The sequence below is a fragment of the Octodon degus genome, unplaced genomic scaffold (genome assembly GCF_000260255.1).
Source record: "Octodon degus isolate 3935 unplaced genomic scaffold, OctDeg1.0 scaffold00005, whole genome shotgun sequence".
Classification (NCBI taxonomy): domain Eukaryota; kingdom Metazoa; phylum Chordata; class Mammalia; order Rodentia; family Octodontidae; genus Octodon; species Octodon degus.
The window spans coordinates 10,736,873-10,755,358 of NW_004524581.1; the positions used below are offsets into that span (position 1 = coordinate 10,736,873).

At 54.5% G+C, this 18,486-nt stretch overlaps 1 protein-coding gene across 2 annotated transcripts in view; it reads left to right on the forward strand.

The window, feature by feature from the left end:
- The window catches only part of Unc5b (unc-5 netrin receptor B), a 78,359-nt gene that overhangs the window by 49,807 nt on the left and 10,066 nt on the right, over positions 1-18,486 (forward strand). For both annotated transcript variants that reach the window (XM_023718477.1, XM_023718485.1), the window contains exons 2-7: positions 11,206-11,430; positions 14,791-14,934; positions 15,331-15,434; positions 16,353-16,533; positions 17,343-17,510; positions 18,100-18,264. In XM_023718477.1, the coding sequence (XP_023574245.1) occupies positions 11,206-11,430; positions 14,791-14,934; positions 15,331-15,434; positions 16,353-16,533; positions 17,343-17,510; positions 18,100-18,264 (987 nt within the window). The remainder of the gene's footprint in view (positions 1-11,205; positions 11,431-14,790; positions 14,935-15,330; positions 15,435-16,352; positions 16,534-17,342; positions 17,511-18,099; positions 18,265-18,486) is intronic.

The window sequence follows — 18,486 nt, forward strand, 5'->3', positions numbered from 1 at the left end:
ACATTGACCGGGGTTCCAGGATGCCCACATTCCAGTCCTAGCTTTGCCTCTAATCTCCTGTGTGACCTGAGGCAAGCTACTTCTCCCCTCTGGTCTCAGGTGCTCCTTGATTCTTGCCCTCCTTGGAGTCCCCAGAATCTTAGCGCCAGTCTTGGCCTTGAAAGAGTCCAGAGATGGTGGCCAGCCCTCCTCTGTTGGCATTGGAGTCTGAATCCATATGGATTCCAAGTGTAAGGAGAGACCCCTCCCTAGGCACAGGCTCTTCCACGCAGGCCTAACTGCTAGGCGCTCTTGGGGTGCTTTCCCCATGGCTCCAACTCTACCACCTCCATGTCACCCTATTCTTCCTCCCCAGCATCTCTTTCCTGCCATGACTTTCTGTATTCTCACCTGATGCTCAGATAACTGGGGCCTGGCAGACACAAATGAGCTGTTTGCCCTTGGGCTGGTCACTGTGCCCATCTGGTTCAGGGTCCCCATCTGGAAGCCAAGGGGTCAGACTCAAGTCTAAGGGCCCTGCACCCCAGGGTCTGGTGATGGTGCTGACAACAACAGGCAAGGATCGCAGCAGTCTTTCTCTTTGGTGTTTGAAAGTTATCTCCCTTCGCAACTGTCATAAAGCCCAATGCGGAGCAAAGCAGGAGAAATTCATGCCCCAGGTGCTCGAGAGCTGGCCTGACCCTGCACTTCCTGGGCAGCATGGGGATGGACCCACTGCCCTGTCCACACCAACCCTGGGTGTCTCTGTGCCAATGCCCTGCAGAGCCAAAACAGTATCATGCCCAAGCTGGCTGGCCATGTACCTTTGTGTCCTGTAGCTCTTCCAGTGACCTCAGCCCCTAGTGCTGCACCAGGAGCAGTCATTGGCCCTGCTGGCCTATACTATACCCTCCTGATGTGTGCAACTACTTGTATGTGTCTGCACATGCGCATGAGTTACTGAGAGAATGCAAGCTCAAGAGACAGGGACACAAGAGGCAGGCAGAGGTGGAGAGAAACTCCAGGTTCATCTCGCTTTCTGTCTGCAAGGCTTCACTTAGCAGGCTTGAAAGGAAAGAGGCTACAGAGCCAACTATAGTCATACCTCAGCTGTGTGCCTAACGAGAGGTGTGTACCTAAGTAGTCAGGGAACGCCAACATGTAGTGGCGTCTCAGCTGTGGTGGGAATGGGATGATTTTATTTTCTGTCTGTATATTTTAATCAACTTTTTAAACTAGACAGGAAAGGCCAGGGCTGGGGATGTGGCTCAGTGGTAGAGCTCTTGCCTTGCATGCCCAAGGCCCTGGGTTCCATCCCTGGCACCACATAAAATAATAAATAGATAAATAAAAGACCCTCCCCCAAAAAACAGTGTTTTCACTAGAAGAAAAAGAAGGATTTTAGAAATTGAAGTCCCATCACCAGTCTCCGTCCCAGAGCACACTGGTCCATTGATCTCTGAGACTTGGTCAGGGAGCGTGTCCTGCAGGTAAGAGCCCCTTTGGCTGCCCCTTCCACTGGGGCATCTCTGGAGGATCTGGGAGCAGGTGCAGAGGAGCTGCCAGTCCCTCAGGGACCTGCCTGCCTGGGACAGGCGGCAAAGGGCAAGATGCAGACAAGAAGAGCGCGGTCCCCGGGCAGCGGGCAGTAGGTGCTATGAGGAAATGAGACTAGGACGGTTTGAAGCTGGTGCAGGAAGGTCAGAGAAGGCCACAGGGATGTGGCATTTGAGGTCACAGTGACAGGCAGCCATGAAGACATGGGGGTGGAGGCCATTCTGAAAGGAGAGGCCAGAGAAGTGGAGACAAGCAAGATGGCACAGACAGGAAGCAGGTGTAGATGGCTCTGGGCACAGGAATGTTGAGTGGGCGCTGAGGTTTGAGGCTTTGATGGGGCCTAGGACAGTCTTCCAGGTGTGAGGGAAGCCACTAGGGGCATGTCAGCTGCCCAGGGCAGTTTAGATCGAGTTTGCAGAGGAGAGTTTAGGGGGCAGAGAGCAGCGAGGAGAAGCACAAGGGGAGAAGCTATGAGCCTAGAAACTGCAGGAGGCCATGCTGGGCATCCTGAGGCCTGAAGCATGCTTGCAGTCTATCTAGAAGCCTCTTGGTCACCTGACATCCTCAGCTAGCTGTGGAGTGAAGTCTAAAGTTGCATCTCCAACACCCCCCAACCCTCCTGGCTGGGGCTCTCAAGGTGTCCAGGGAAGACAGTTGTGGGCGTGACTTTGGGTAGAGCAAGCTTGGGGGTGTGTGTGTGTGTGTGTGTGTGTGTGTGTGACGGGCTCAGTCATGGGCTGTACCCAGCTACCATGCATCTGTTTTGAGGGATGAGGCCCAGAGGAAGGGCTGGGGTTAGAGGACAGGAGGACAGCTATCCCTGCTGTTCCCTCAGTGCCCGTGGGGCCTGGTGGCAAGAGCTGTGGGGCTCTTGATATCTGGGGTCTTTGACTTCTCTGAGCCTTGGTTCCCATGTAAATGAAATGGAGGAGGTGCAGAAGCACGGACGACATGCCATCCCAGCAAGGCATGCAGGTTTGTAAGCACTTGCAGGAAATGGGGTCTTTATGTAAAATGAGAAAGTGCTCCAACTCCTTGAGCAAGTGAAAACAGGAAGCAGAAAAAGCCCATCCTCAGGGACCAGGGCTCCCAATCCAGTGACCCTGTCAGCCACAGGCAGCCCATGCCAGAGACAGGGTGGGCCTGGGCCAGGAGGGCACAGAGTCTGAAGGACGGCCTCCCTTTGTGCTGCTAGGAGCCTGGCTGGCTAGCAACCCTGCCACTGCAGGGTCCCTCCCTAGAGGAAGCAGTGTGGACTACTCCAGCCGATCCGGGGGGCATTGTCCTCAGCCTCCCAGCTACCCCTTTGCATGGCCCTCAGCCCTTGGAGGAAAGGGACATCACAGGAGCTCCTGGCCCTGTCTTCAGGATGCAGGCTTCTGCCCCAGCTGGCCACCTTGGCTCAGCGTTGTCCTGTGGCCAGCATAGGAAGTGACATCACGGCATGGACAGTCTATGTATGGTGTGGGAAAGGCTTATGCCAGGGGCCTCTTTTGTCAGGAATAACTCGGTGTCCCTCCAGCTCACCAGCCCTCATTTGTCATCAGTAACGGCCATTGTAACCTCCTCCGAGGGGGGCCCCAGTCCATACCCACAGCAGCAAGGAGCCAGGCCAGATGGAGGAAGGGCTTTGTGAACAGGGAGAGGTCCGTCAGCGTGGGACTGTGTGTTTTTAAAACATAATAAAAAATTAGCTTCTCTCCCCCAGTTCTCCACCGAGCCCAGCAGCCGCCTGGTGAATGGAAGAGATTTTCCATGCAGTGGGAGGTCAAGTCTGGGGAGAATTAGCCGGTGTCCAGGGACTAGAGAAAGGCGGTGATTGCTGATGATAAATGTGCCCAGCGTGGGGCATCTCTGTCCACACCTCCCACCTGCCCCCTTCTCCCCTCTTAGCCCTGCGCCAGCCAGCCCTGGAGCCACATGGACCTGCTCAGTTACAGATGGGAGGGGGGGAGTGTCCCAGGCCTAGGGACAAAGACCAGTAGTGGGAGTGTCAAGCAAAGCCTTCCCTGCTAAACCAGTGTGGCCTGGCGCTATGGCCCTTTCCTTCAGCAGCCCAGCTGGCTGGTGCCAAGTTTCTATCCCAAAAGGCATAGGAAATAAGAGCAGAAGCACTCACGCATAGCCTTGAACCAGAAACTGGCCTCTGGTCCAGCTGGGCTGTTAATTTGCTGTGTGATGTTGGCGGTCATCACTTCCTGTCTCTGAGCTTAAGGAATGCAGAGTTCCAGGCCTCCTGTTTGCACTGACAGTCTATGCTTCTGGCCTGTAGGGGCTCAGAGGATAGTAGGTAATTCCCAGGCTCCCTGCAGAGTCCAGATAGAGGACAATCTGTGTGTGTGTGTGTGTGTGTGTGTGTGTGTGTGTGTGTGTCTGACTGTCTGTCTGTCTGTCTGGCTCTCTCTTTCTCTATCTCTGTCTCTCCTGACCCAGGCAAGCACATTTACTTAGCTGACCTTCATAATATCTGGTAGTTGACAGGGCAGAAACTGCCATCCCTTGCTGTGTAGATGGGGAAACTGAGGCTCTGGCTGGCCCTTCCTAAGGTCTCCTTGTGTAAGGCCCTTCCTAAGGTCTCTCTGTGCTTCCTGGCCAGCTTGCTTGGTGCACACATAGCCAGCATGGGCCCCAAGGCAAGATCACCAGAAAGGGCACAAACTCCTCTGGCTGCCCAAGGCACTGTGATAATCTCCCCTCAAGCATGTCTGGGCTGCTTTCTCATCTCAGTGCTCTGGGAGATAGTTGTATTGTGTTCATCCCACAGAGGTCCTTTGGCCCCTTCATGTTGTTCTAGTGGCCTGGCCTCAGGCATCTTTCAGCTGGGGCAGCTCAGACCCAGCCTCCTCCCAGGCAGGTACCCAGACCTGGATGCCATGGGGACAAAGAAGGTGTGGCACATCCCTGCCCTCTGGGAGCAGCTGTCAGAACTGCAGCCGATTTGGAGGTTCTTGCCAGAAACAGCAAGTGTTGCTGGTCAGACCCGGGGTTAGGGCTTGTGTCTAGAAGTCCCCCAAATTCCCTGGGTGGTCATAGGTAGGGCTTTGTCAGAGGTGGCCAAATTTAAGTATGTGACACTAAGATTGATACAGAGTACAGTGCTAAAATCAAGGGCCCTTGGATGAAGGGTATAATTGCTGCCCACCCCAAGTAGTTTAAATAACATAGAAGAGACCAAAAGAGCTATGGTGGTCCCTTGTTGCTTTCTGCCCACCATAAACTGTTGCTGTCCGCCTTGCCACCCTGCCTTGGAGCCAGTGGATTGTGGACTACAACCTTTAAAAACCTTAAGTTAAATAAACCTTTCCTCCTTTAACTTTGGATATCAGATATATTTGTCTCAGCAGTGAGAAAAAAATAAGACAGAATTTGGTGCTTAGAGTGGAGTCTTTGATGTGATTGTACCTGACCATGTGGTCTCAGGAGCCTCTGACACTGGCTTGTGAGAAGAGTTTGGAAAGGTTCAGAGGTGCTGGATGAAAAAGTAGAGCTAGGAGGCCTTGGCTGTCCCTGGTGAGAGGTTCTGGCCAGAGCTTAGACCAGGCGCGGGAGGCTGCTTCTAGAAGGACTGGATTTGTTAGACTCCAGAAGCTGTGTGTTACGGCTTGAGAGGCAGTCTGTCTGTATTTTGCTCGTGTCATGTCCAGAGACTGCCTAAGACTGAGATTCAGGGTGGTACACTGATTAAGCTTACCAAAAAATAAAATAAAATAAAATAAAAATAAGACAAATCGAATGCTGGGACAGCAACATAGTGACTGTTGGGGGCTTTTAGCCAGATCTGTGTTAAAAAATGTAAAGTATAGAGGCCCACAGAATGATTTAAAACTTGAGTATGAGTAAAAAGAAAGCACTAGGAATACTGTATACTACAAAGACAAATCAGAAAGAACCCTGATTAATAAATGAATAAGGCCGAAAAATATCACACAAAACAGCAGGACACCAGCCTTTACAGCTTTAAAATTACAAAAGTTAAAAAAAAAAAAAGCCCCAGAGTGAGCACTGTGTTCCAAAATGGCACCCTAAAAAAGTTCTTCCTCAATTTTTTTTTCCTTCCTCAAAATTTGATTCAGGAGGCCCTGGGTTCCTACGGCCAAGAAAGAGGAAAGCCTGGCTATAACTACAGCCCACAGCAGACCCTGATATCTTCCACATGGTGCTGGTTTTAGGCACTTGCAAAATGCAAGCTTTGTAGGGTGAGAAAGGCTTCCACTCAGATTTCAAAAGAAGGCCTAAGAGGCCAGGCAGTGTGTCTCTGAGGGAAGAGTATGTGAAGTTGTGGGTGTGAAGCTAAAGGTTTGGTAGAGACCCCCAAATTATTAAGCCAAAAAGGTAGGTCATCTTAAAAAAAAAAAAAAGCCAGAAGAGAGCAAAACTGTCCCAGGTTCCACAGGGACAGAGCCACCCGAACGCTTTAGAATTCCCAACTTCCCACAGATTGCCAAAGATGCCAAGAAATGAAACTATTAGAAATAACATTTGGCCTAATACATTTTGATTTTGCTTTATTCCTATTCCTTAATATCCCCCTGATTGTAACTTTTAAAATAAAGATATCTGTATCATGCCATTAGATGTCAAAGTGTTTAACTTTCTTTTCATTTATACAGATTTATATAGGGCCTTGCACCTAATAAGATTGGCTGACATCTCAGAAGAGACTTTAGATACTTTTCAGCAGCGCTAAAACTGTTAAGAATTTGGCAGTTCTTAGCAATGGACTAAATGCCTTTTGCACAGGGGCGAATTGTCGTGGCTTGTGTCTAGATGTGTCCATCCCCGTCCCCCGTCCTCCCCCCGCCCCCGCTGCCCCATGCCTCACTCAGTCATAGGTGGGGCTTTTTCAGAGGTGGCTGGATATAGAGTGTGCAAGACTAAAATTGATTCATAATACAGTGCTAAAATCAAAGGTGCTGAGATGAAGTGTGTTCGTGCTACCCGAGCCCATCCTAATGGCAAGTTCATCAGTTCTTTCTCCCCTGCAAAGCCTATCTGCCCTGCCACCCTGCCTTCGAGCCAGCTGATTATGGACTAAAACCTCTCCAAACTTTAAGCTACATAAACTTTTCTCCCTTGAACTTTGGGTCTCAGATATTTTGTCTCAGCAATGAGGGGGAAAAAATAACTAAGACACCTACCTTATGTGGCAAGGAACTGTGAGTAAAATGGGATTTGTCCCTAAGAAAGCAAGCCAGGATGGGAGCAGGCACACCTCAGGTAGCACTTCATAGCTGCAGGTAATTGTATCTGTTACCGCAGGAGGCGCTGTTGAGAGCCCACCCCTGGAGGTGAATGAGTTAAAATTGGATGTGGCGGCCTCTCCAGCGTCAGGAGAGGTGGGGATGAGCTGGACCTTCATCTCCACATAGGCTTCATCCAAGTAGATGAGGATAAGTTAAAAGGGGAATTTTGCATGTGCCTCCCACAGGAAGTTCCCACCCGAGGGGCTGCTGGCCATTCTGACCTGAGACCTGGAATGGACCGCAGGAGCAGGACTGGGAGAACCCAACAAACAGCAAACGCTCCTCCTCTTCTTCTTTCTCAGGACCCACTGACTCCCTCCCTTAGGACCACAGAGTGTGCCAGGGTTTTGAGCCAGGACTGGCCATGGTGAGAAAGATGACCCTTCCTTAAGTAGATTTATGTCAGTACACTTCCATACATGGAAAGGTGCCCCCTAGGAAATCTGAGGATGTCAGCAGCAGGTCCAGAGTGGCTTGGCCAGTCTCACCCTGTATAGATATAACCCCGGCCTAGAGGGGAAGCCCACCCACAGTGTCAGTCCCCGGGACTGCAGACCCAGGCCGCCTGCCTTCAGAGACTCTGTTTGCCTGTGGTTCACCCAGCTACATCTGTACAGAGGGGCCCTCCAGCATATCAGGACATCATCTTTAAAGGCAATGGGCCAGGGAGCTGGCTCAGTAGAATAAGCGCTTCTCTGGTAAGCACAAGGGCCTGAGTTCAATCCCCGGTTCCAACAAAAAAATTAAAAACATAAAAATAAAATAAAGGCAAGGTACATCCTTTGCCACTTAGGCCTACAGGAGTTCTATCATTAGGGGGAAAAGACAGTGTGGGAAACTTTCCTGCCAGAGGAAGTCCAGATCAAGCCTGGCAGAGGCCTGCTGACCCCCAGGGGACCCCTTCTCTGGGAGTTTGTTCTCCGCTGTAAAGATGGAGTTAGATTTGTAGCAACACCAGGGAAGCAGGACACCAACAGACGGGACTCCAAGCATGGCTGCCTGCTGCAGGCCTGGTGACCGTTCATGTCCCCCCTGAGCCCCTCGGCCTCCTGAGGAGGGTAGTTGGGATGGCAGCTGGAGGAGGTGGAGTGTTCAGAGTGCACAGTGTACAGAAGGGCCAGTTTCCTCACCTGTGGATTAGAGAGAACAAAAGCCCTAATTCCTGGGACTGTGGTTCCCAAGCTCTATGCTAGGGCATGCGGGATACTGCAGGGCATTTTCATCATCAAGGGACGTGGCAAGCCGAGAAGCAGCCTGCACTGCCCAGCTCTCGGCCCAAGGTCACTCACAGTCTCAGCATCCCATGGCTCCACTTCCCTTCTCTTGATGCCATGTATTAGCAAAGCTGGGTGTTGGGCTCTTGGGAGTAGCCCGGGACAAATAACAAGGGTGGCAGCATCCACTCTGAATCCCGTGTGAGAAATTGTGCCATGGCCGACGGGCACACAGATCCCCATTAGTAAGGAATCGTGGCTATTTAGGGATGGAAAAGAACATTTTTTGCTTTAATTTATGCTAAGTATTTTTCCAAATGGTCACTAAGTTCCTAGGCTATAAATATTTGAGAACCACTTGGATCCAACTCCTTAATGAATTCCTGATTGTTGGGACTATCTTTGAGGTCTTGTTATACCATAAAAAAACAAGTATTGAGATATAGGGACCAAGATATGCAGGCACCTCTGAGGAGCTAGGATACGCCTGCTAATCAGGGCCTGGGAGAGGACTCCCCAAAGCACCTTCATTCCCCCTCCAGGCTAGGGTCATCCCCAGGGGGCACACTGAGGCCCCTCAGCCAAGCTCAAGCCCATCCCAAGCGAAGACCAGAAGTGTGGACGGGGCTGGTTCAACTCTGCACTGGCTACACCCTCCTCCACAGTGCCATTTTATTTGACTTGCAGCTTTTCCTGCAGACCTACTGTGTGCCAGCCCATGGAGGTAGCCCTTGATTCCTTTTCTTGATCTCCTGGAAGAATCTGCCCCAGGATGCTTGGGCATAGGAGAAACCACTACATAATGAGCCATCTGGTCCACCATACAGAGGCCTGTCTGCAAGGGGACTCTGGGCCCATGTCCCCTCAAAGGCCAGGGATGCAGGCTCAAGCTGGTAGAATGGCCAGTGAGTGGGGTGGGGTGAGTGGAGCAGGTGGGGCCTCCGCACTACTGGCTGTCTAATGTCCATGTACTCCATCCCTCCCCCCCAGTCTGGACACTTTAGAAATGAGCTGCCTTAGGGTTATAAAACAAAGCCATAAACACAGCCTGTGGTGCAGCAGGGTTAAGGGGGCTATCTGGAGAAAAGGTAGGAGCAGCCTGTGGGCCCTGTACCCCACAGGGAGCAGGCCCGTGTCCTAGAAGGGCTGCCCCCACATACCGGGAGCTCGGGAGCCAGAGCCTGAGCTTCAGCTCTGCTGTCCTCCGTCAGGACTAACATGGTGCCCAGCTGCCCATCAGGGAGGACTGTGGCCATCCCAGGTGGGCGCAGTGACCAGCTCCCGGAACTGTGATCAGTCACTGTATGTCTCAGTGTCCATTCTCCAGGTGGCCTTGCCCAAGTCACTGGTACCACTTGTGTAGTTTTTGATGTCTTCAGCTTTGAAATGAAAACTATAGTCCCAGTCTTTTGGGTCCCTTGATGAGAGAGGCCATAAACTGCAGAGTTGCCGCCAGCAGCAGGGTGCTGCAGAGTTTCTCTGCTGTGGGAGCACCCACGTTAAAGCACTCGGGTACAGGGTCCTGGGCCCCTCCTAAATGCTGGTATCTGTCTCTTGCTAACTGTGTGAGCTTGGGCAAGCGGCTTACTCTCTCTGAACCTCAGTTTCCCCATCTATAAAATGGGGACTGGCAGAACAGCTTACAAAGTTGGGAAACATAAATGGCTGAAGGACCAAAGCCACAGCCCCTGGTGCTGAGCGATCACTCATTCCTCTCTTGCAGCACCGTGTGCCCACTGTGCGCTGAGTACCCTCCTAGGCATCCTCAGAGCAGCACGGGGTTCAGGCCGCCTGTCTCGGTCCCACAGAACATGCAGAAGAGCTGCTTCTCACCCCATCTGGCTGGCTTTCCTGTCCCTCCCTCTCTTGGTGGGTCTGTCTGTCCATCCGTGTCTCACATGCGCTGCCCAGGGTCTGTAGCCAGTGACAATCATGCATCATCTTCGAAGCCACCCAGTCCTGGCACGGTCTTGTGGCCCACAAAAAGAAACCACAGACGGCCACGTTGCCTTCTTTCTGCTCTTGGAAACCCGGGTATCCTTGGCCCTTGAGCCTGGAGGGGGCGCGCAGCCTCCTGGCTGGAGAACAAATGGGCGGTCCCTTGTAGGTCTCCTGGGGCAGCAGTACCTGACTGCTAAGACCAGAAGACCCGCCCACTCCGCAGCTCTACTCTGTTTCCTCTGGAGCGGTGGGCGGAGAACTACGAGCCCCCATGGCTCGACCCCAGCCCCCTGTTTTCTGTATCTGGCATCGAAAGCCAGTTTTCTGAGCAGCGAGTCGCAAGCCAATGGGCAGCCTGGCCTGGCTTCCTCCCACTCGGCGCCAGCGGGGGGCTGCCCCCTCCCTTCCTGTTTGCCTCACCTCCCAAGGTGCCACCCTCTTGGTCCAGAGATGAAGGCGTCCTCGCGTGCCCCTCTGGGGGAGGAGACTGCCACAGTGAAGTGTCCACATCCCCAGTATGAAGACAGCGGTGGGAAGAGACAATGGGCTGGCTGCGTCGTCTGCACAAAGCCCCTAATCCTGCCTGCCCCCATGGGTGCTTTGGCCTCCTCCAGGGGGAGACCAGTCAGAGGGCCCAGGCCACCACCCCCAACCCACTCCCCGCCCAGGGCCCTGGCTGTCGCTCCTGCGTCGTCGGCCCGGCTGGCTGGGCTGCAAAGGGCAGTGGTGGCTTCAGGGCAGAGCTGGCCTGGTTTGAGTGCCAGCCTCAGCCCTGTTTCCAGCCTGTCACACACTGTGGCATCAGCACAGGGAAATGGGAGTGAGGCGGGGCAGGCAGGAGCTGGGGACGCTGGAGGAGGCGGAGGGAGGGCCCGTCCTGAGACCCGGCCGCCCTTGCTGGCCTCCGTGGCTTCTCCTGCTGTAAGGAGAGGGATCACACAGCGTGGCGGGGCGTGGTACATGTTGGTAACCTCGCTGCAAGGGCAAGACCAGTCTCGGCCACAGAACGAGTTCACGTCCAACCTGGACTGTATAGTAGGACTCTGTCTCAAAAATTAAATAAAACAGAGTCACATCACCAGGACAGGTTCTAAAGCTCAGTCTGATAAAAGCAGGACAAGAGGGGGAAACTGAGGACCCCAGAGTACAGGTCTAGCCTGGGTGGCCACAGAGTGGGGCCTCGGCAGGTCTGTCTCCGCAGTGGGCGCTGTGGTGGGGGAGGGCTGCCTGGGGCCTCCTCAGCACGTCTCATGGGTGCTCTCCCCCCACAGGTGCTGATGCAGCCAGCGAGGTGCTCCCCGACTCCTTCCCCTCGGCACCCGCAGAGCCGCTGCCGCACTTCCTGCAGGAGCCACAGGACGCCTACATCGTGAAGAACCGGCCCGTGGAGCTGCACTGCCGTGCCTCCCCCGCCACGCAGATCTATTTCAAGTGCAACGGCGAGTGGGTGGGCCAGAGCGACCACGTCACGCACGAGGGCCGGGACGAGGCCACCGGTGAGTCTTCCCCTACTGGGCACCCTGGCTCTGCTCTGGGGTCACCCTGGATGCAAATTTCCCACGGCATGTGGGGTTCCCGCCTGGCCTTTGGTGACCACAGCTGTTGCCTTCAACAGTTCTTGAGTCCCTCTCTGAGCGCTGCTGCCTTTGCTGGTTTCCTCCTGTCCTTCTGGTTGGGTCAAGGAGAAGCTGGTTCTTCACCCTCCCATGGCTGCTAATGCCCAGTTTAGCATTAAAGGAGCAGGCTTCTCCCCCACGCCCCATGCCCACACCGATGCCACCAAACCAGTGTCATTGCCGTCCTTACTTTTATAGGCCATTTCTGTTTGTGGGGAGTGGTACTGTTCTCCATTCCCAGCCATACTTTTCCTCTAGCCAGGTGCATTGGTGTATGACTCTACTCCTAGCACTTGGGGAGGCTGAGGCAGGAGAATCATAAGTTCAAGCCCAGCCTGGGCAACTTAGTGACTGAACAAAACCTTGTCTGAAAGTATAAATAAAACACGCTGGGGATATAGCTCAGTGCAAAGGTTCTGAGTTCAAGTCCCTGCACTACAGAAAGAAGGAAAGGGGAGATGGAGGGCAGGGGAGAGTTTTTTTAGGTACCCCCAAAACAAAGGTTAATATAGATTGAGAATCATTTAGTGATACTCTTGGGACAAGATGTATTTTCAGTTTCAGAGATTTTTTTTTTTTAATTTATATATGTGGTACAGGGTCTCACTCTGCAGTGCAGAGTCCGGGCCAGCACTTCATGCAGTGCAGGATTGAACCCAGTCTTTGCGCTTGGGGGTGGGGGACACTTAGACCACAGAGCTATTTCTGTGGCCTCAGAGGTTTTTTGTTTTGTTTGTTTGTTTTTTAAGCTCAGGGTTTGTATAGACTTTACAGTTGAGTACCCCTAATCCGAAAACTTAAAATTCAAGTTTCTCCAAAGCTTTCTGAGAATCATGTCAGCACTCAGACAGTTTCGATTTTCTGAGTGTTTCGGGGTGCCTGACCCCATGGTATTAAGTAGGTCGTCATTCAGGCTGTGCTGGGGCACAGCCTGATCTCCAGGTGGGGCCCCTGGGCACAGCAGGAGGGGCACAGCCCTCCCAGGGTGTGCCCAGCCCCGAAGCCCGGCCCTCTCCTTTCTCCTCCTTTTCAGCTCTTATTTTCCTTTCACTTGCCGCCCCTTCTCGTTGGCCTCTGTGCATCTGTCTGTCCATGTTTGACTTAAACGGCGTGCTAGCACACGTGTAATCCCAGCAGAAGACCGTGGAAAACTCAGAGGCCAGCCTGGGATACATAGTGAGACCCTGTCTCAAAAACCAGCAAAACGTCTATCTTCTCTCCTCCCTCCCTCCCTCTCCCTTATGCTTTCTTTCTTTCTCTCTCCCCCCTCTCTTCCACCCTCCCCTCCTTCTTTCTCTGTCTGTCTCTATTTCATTCTCTTTCTCTCTCCTTCAATTTCTCTTGCCACAAAAAGTCCAAATTTTAGATCCATTCAGACTGTGGAAGCCACACCCCAGAATATACTTAAAGCTACTGACTGTATACTTAAAAATGGCTACAGTGGCAAGTTGTATACATTTTGCCATGACTTTTAAATAATTTTTTTTTTGATGGTACCAGGGATTGAACTCAGGACCTTGTGCTTGCCAGGCAAGTACTTATTCTACTGAGCCATCTCCCCAGCCCCTAAATAATTTTAAAAATAGATTTGAAATCCCATTGTTATCCAGCATCTAAAGAAGGAAGCCAAGCTCCCCACCCAGATGCTGCTGCTGCCTGGCTGTGGCTGTGAGGAGGTCACTGAGCCTCCCTGAGCTGAAGGTCCCAGAGAGGATGAAGCGGCAGAGTCTGTGCCGAGGGGGCCAGCGGGCACTTGATAAGCAAGCGCCCATTCACGTGCTCCTCTCTGGGCATCCTGCGGTCTCTTTCTCTGTCTTTCTCTCTCAGCCAGCGCTTGCTCATCCCAAGTCCCCTAGATTGGATGTCAGCTCTGGGGTTCAGGCAAAGCAAAGGGACCATGGGCCTCCCACTCCACCATGCTTGGTGGCTGTAACACAGGCCTCTGCTTGCTCATGGCAGTTCAGTTCCTATTTCCCACCACAGACACTGCGCTTGCCCCATGTAGAGATGGCAGTGGGGCCCTGTGTGCTGAACAATGGCCCATGCCAGACTCTGCAGCTGTGGGCTGTACCACCCTGATGCTTAGCCCTGAAAGCAGAGGACAACAGTGTCAGGACAGGAGGGACAGCCCCCCAGCTCACCATGCTTGGGAGAGCATCCCAGTGCTGGGTCCTGGAGCCTGGTCTTCTCCTTGCCTTTCCTATTGGTGGCTGTGGGGAAGGCGTCCAGCTCCCAGGCCCAGGGCTTCCCACTGTCCCACTCTGAAGTGCCACTGCTCTCTCTCAGGTGAAAACCCATGAGAGACCCTCCCAGGGGCACAGCCCCTCTGGGCTGTCCCTTCCCTTTGGTGCCAGACGGAGGATCTGAACCTAGCACCTTCACACTGAACTACATCTGTGGCCCTATTTTATTCTGAGACTGGGTCTCACTAAGTCACTGAGTAGCCCAGACTGGACTCAGACTTGTAGTCCTCCTGCCTCTGCTGCCCAAAGCGCTGGGGTCTCAGGTGTGCACCACCGCCCCAGCTCAAATTCGACTTTCAAAGTCACCCCCAGCAATCTGCTTCCTGTTGTTGGGCCCCACCCACTCAGTGAGGAACTCCCCATGGGTTAATCCACTGATGGAGGATTGCTGTAGGTTCAGGGCCAGCCTGAACTGTAATGTAACATGCTGTCTCAAAGGAACAGCAGATAATAAAACAAAAACGGTAGTAGTGGGGGCCGTCACAGGCACAGTAACCTCGAGTGGGCTGGCCACATCCTGAGAGCTGGAAGGAGTGGCACAGGAGGAGCTTCCTTCCAGAGGAAAGGCTATGCCAGATGCTGAGCGTGGCTGGGAGTCCAGTGGGCACAAGAGGGATGGGAGGAGCTCTGGGCAGGGACTGATGATCCAGGCAGGGCCCTGTGACTGCATGAGCTGCACAGAGGGGACCCCAGAAGATGCCAGGGATCTGCAGGGTGACTGTGGGTGGCGCTGCAGGCCTGGAAGCCCTGGGTCTGGTCTGAATAAAAAGGATATGCAGACATAACCAGGGGAATAGCTGGTGTGGTGGGTGTGTTCTGCAGAGCGCACAGTAGCTGCCAGGTGGCAAATGGCTGGGGGCGGGGTTACGCAAGGGCTGGTGCTGGCCAGTGCTGTGCTCAGGTGGAGGGCAGGGCTCTCTGGGCTGCAGTGGGAGCAGAGATGAGGGGAGGGGTGGAGGGAGGCCCATCCCCCCCCTGACAGCGCTGCCTCCCCCAGGCCTGCGGGTGCGAGATGTGCAGATCCAGGTGTCCCGGCAGCAGGTGGAGGAGCTCTTCGGGCTGGAGGACTACTGGTGCCAGTGTGTGGCCTGGAGCTCTGCGGGCACCACCAAGAGTCGCCGGGCCTACGTCCGCATCGCCTGTAGGTCTCCCTGACACTTGCCTTCCCTTGTATATATAGGCTTGAGAGGGAATTACACACTGCAGAGCCTTCCACATTCCTGGCTAAAGATTCCCACCTCCCACACTGGGCACACCAGTACAACATAGATGGGTTCCTGTATCAGGTTTCTAAAGGCCATTTTCGCCTGTATGAGGAAGCTTGTAGCCTCCTCACACACTGGGCTGCTGTGTGTCAAGAGTCCCAGAATCAGAGGGACCTCTGTTATAGCTACCAAACAGAACCTGCCCAGGTGAAAGCCAGGTGTCCCAGAACAGCTCCTTGGTGTGCAGTGCCCCCTTATGGCCATGGTGGGCACTGCAGGCCTTCACTCTGTCTCTACCTCATTGTCCCTCCTGATGCTGCGTCTGTTCCCAGACCTCCGCAAGAACTTTGACCAGGAGCCGCTGGGCAAGGAAGTGCCCCTAGACCATGAGCTCCTCCTGCAGTGCCGCCCACCAGAGGGCGTGCCAGTGGCTGAGGTGAGCAGGATGCAAGATCTAGCAGGCCTGGTACTCACCACCAGCCATGGTGCCACAGCCTCCCAGGACCTCCCTAAGTGCAGAGTGGGAGTGTGGGACTTGGGACTGAGAAGTGTTGGCCACCTCCACAGGCTCAGCACAGGCCAGATCCCAGGAGGGCCCAGGTTCAGATACACTGCCACCTACCCCTGCCCAGAACCCAAGGCCCAACAAGGATGCTCAGGGGTCTCGTGTGCGTGTCTGAGTACACCCGCCCTACAGGTTTGCAGCTCCTTCCCCTGGCCACATCACCATAGGTCCCTCAGCATAGGTGCCCCCTGCCTGTCCCCTCTCCCATCTTTCCTCCTGTGGCCAGCATTTGCCCCTTTCCAACTCATGTATTGGAGCCTGGGGTAGGGGACATGTCAGCTCATCCCTGGGGCCCAGGGCTGGGGAGAACAGGTTTCTCACATGGAATAGGCCTCCTGTAACCCCCAAACTCCACCCTACAGCTCAGCCTTTCCTCAGCCTGGGGGCCCCTCTGGAAACAGGGTGCAGATGAAAGCCTGCTCTGGTCAGGGTACCATGTGGGATAGATGGGCCTGGGCACACTAGTTCTCCTGGCAGGGGTGATGATGTTGCCCCTGAATAACTGGGAAACAAGGCTGGTGTGGTGGGAGGGCGAGCTGGGATTGGACCCCAGGAGCCATGTTCCTAATCCCCAGCCTGAGTTTGACAGTGGGGGGCAGGGACCGGCAGCTCCTGCATGCTTGGCACTCAACTGAGCCAACCATCCTCTCGCAGCATGCTATTGGGTCCCATTGTATAGTTGGTACAGTGATGGCCTCTGGTGAGGGTCCCCACGGCTGTCCCACTAGTAGACTATGCTCAGATCCTGCTGGGCGACCGAGTCCTCACTGGCCCAACCCACTCCCACAGGTGGAGTGGCTCAAGAATGAGGACATCATCGACCCCACTCAGGACACCAACTTCCTTCTTACCATCGATCACAACCTCATCATCCGCCAAGCCCGCCTGTCAGACACGGCCAACTATACCTGCGTGGCCAAGAACATCGTGGCCAAGCGCCGGAGCACCACGGCCACCGTCATTGTCTATGGTGCAGAACTGGGGTGGGAGAGGCGGGTTGGCCTGGGGCTCCATATCTCCCCCACCCCACCCTGCTGTGGGGGTCTCAGCCCAACAGGACGAGAAGTGAGTTGACTGAGGTCATGCAGCACAATGTAGCCCATGCAGGCACCCCAGGTCTCCAGCCAGGGCCTTGGCTGTCTCTGAGGGAAAAGGGCAGTGCTCTGAGGCCAGGCCCCGCTCGCTACACAGGGCGGGGGCTGCTGTCTGCCCCAGTGGAGAGAAGGGCAGAGCCACAGCCTCAGAGACTACACAGTGCTATGAAAAGGCCCAAGGGCCATCCTCTCGCATCCTCTAAGTGCCTGCCTGTCAAGCACAAGGTCCTGAGTTTGACCCCCAGTACCAGGGGAAAAAGAGAGAGAGAGAGAGAGAGAGAGATTTGAGGGGCTGGGGAGATAGCTTGGTAGAATAAGCGCTTGCCTAGGAAGCACAAGGTCCTGAGTTCAATCCCTGGTACTGAAAAAAAAAAAAAAAAAAAAAAAAAAAAAGGCCCAGCCTGAGTCCCAGGTCCCCATTTGGTCTGGAAAACCCTGATAAATGCTGACCCTCTCTGGAACTTCATCGCTGTAGGAGTTCAGAGACAAGACAGTGACCTCTGGGACCCTCCTGTGCTGACAGTGACAGCACAAGGCGGCATGCGGGCATCTCGATGCCTGTGGCCAGCCCAGGTCTCACCAGCAAGTGGGAGCTCAGCAAAGGGCCATCAGGTGGGGTTGAGTTGGGTCCCGCTGAGAGGGTCCCAGGGCCAGGCCAGCCTGCTGACAGCTACTGTTCCTCCAGTGAATGGCGGCTGGTCCAGCTGGACAGAGTGGTCACCCTGTTCTAACCGCTGTGGCCGTGGCTGGCAGAAGCGTACGCGGACCTGCACCAATCCCGCCCCCCTCAATGGAGGCGCCTTCTGCGAGGGCCAGGCCTTCCAAAAGACCCCATGCACCACCGTGTGTCCAGGTGAGGGCCGCTGGCCAGGCACCACTCAGCCCACCCAGACCTGCCCCAAGCCATCCTACCAGCACCTGTCTGCCCCTGCACGGGCAGGGAAGGGATTCACCCCAGGGCCCACAGCTGGCAGCTCAGGCTGGCCTAGATGCTCTGGCCTCTGGCCCCTTGCTCTGCTCGAGCTGCTGGGAACATGGAGCAGAGGTTCTGAGCTGCAGGCAGTGGTGGACTCCTCCCCTACCCCCTCCACCTGGGTTTCTCTGGCCCAGGGTCCAGACAGTGTCATACATGACTCTTGGCCGTGAACCCTACCCCGGTCTTCCTCCTCTTTTCTATGAGTTCCCATCTCTGTGCATTCCTGACTGTGCTCCCTCCTTTGGGATATGCTGTGTATTGGTGTGGCGCTTTTCATGCAGGGCTTGGATCTTTACCCTTATGACTGTGTACTGGGCCGTGTCTGTACAGTGACCCATGTGTCCCTTTGTCCATCTGATGCTGGCCAGCACAGGACTGTGTGGGCACAGGTGGTTTCTCAGTGTGGCAAGCACAAATGTCAGCTTCCCCAGGGTGCCTGCTGTCTAACTGTGCTCCGTGCCCACAGTGGATGGAGCGTGGACGGAGTGGAGCAAGTGGTCAGCCTGCAGCACCGAGTGTACCCACTGGCGCAGCCGCGAGTGCATGGCGCCCCCGCCCCAGAACGGAGGCCGTGACTGCAGTGGGCCATTGCTGGAATCCAAGAACTGCACCGGCGGGCTGTGCATGCAGAGTGAGTCCCCAGCAGTGTGGGGCTCTGGGTAGGCAGCATCTGGGTCCAGCTGCAGGGCTCCCTGCCACCATGACAGCCCCAGGCCTCTGTGCCTGGCCTGCTGCGGGGCTGCCCTCAGGACCCCACCTGCCCATTCCTGCCATCTCATCTCCATCATGTCCCCATCGCCTTCTCTGCCATCATTTGCCTACCACCTGTGTCATTGTCTTTCCCTTTATTTCC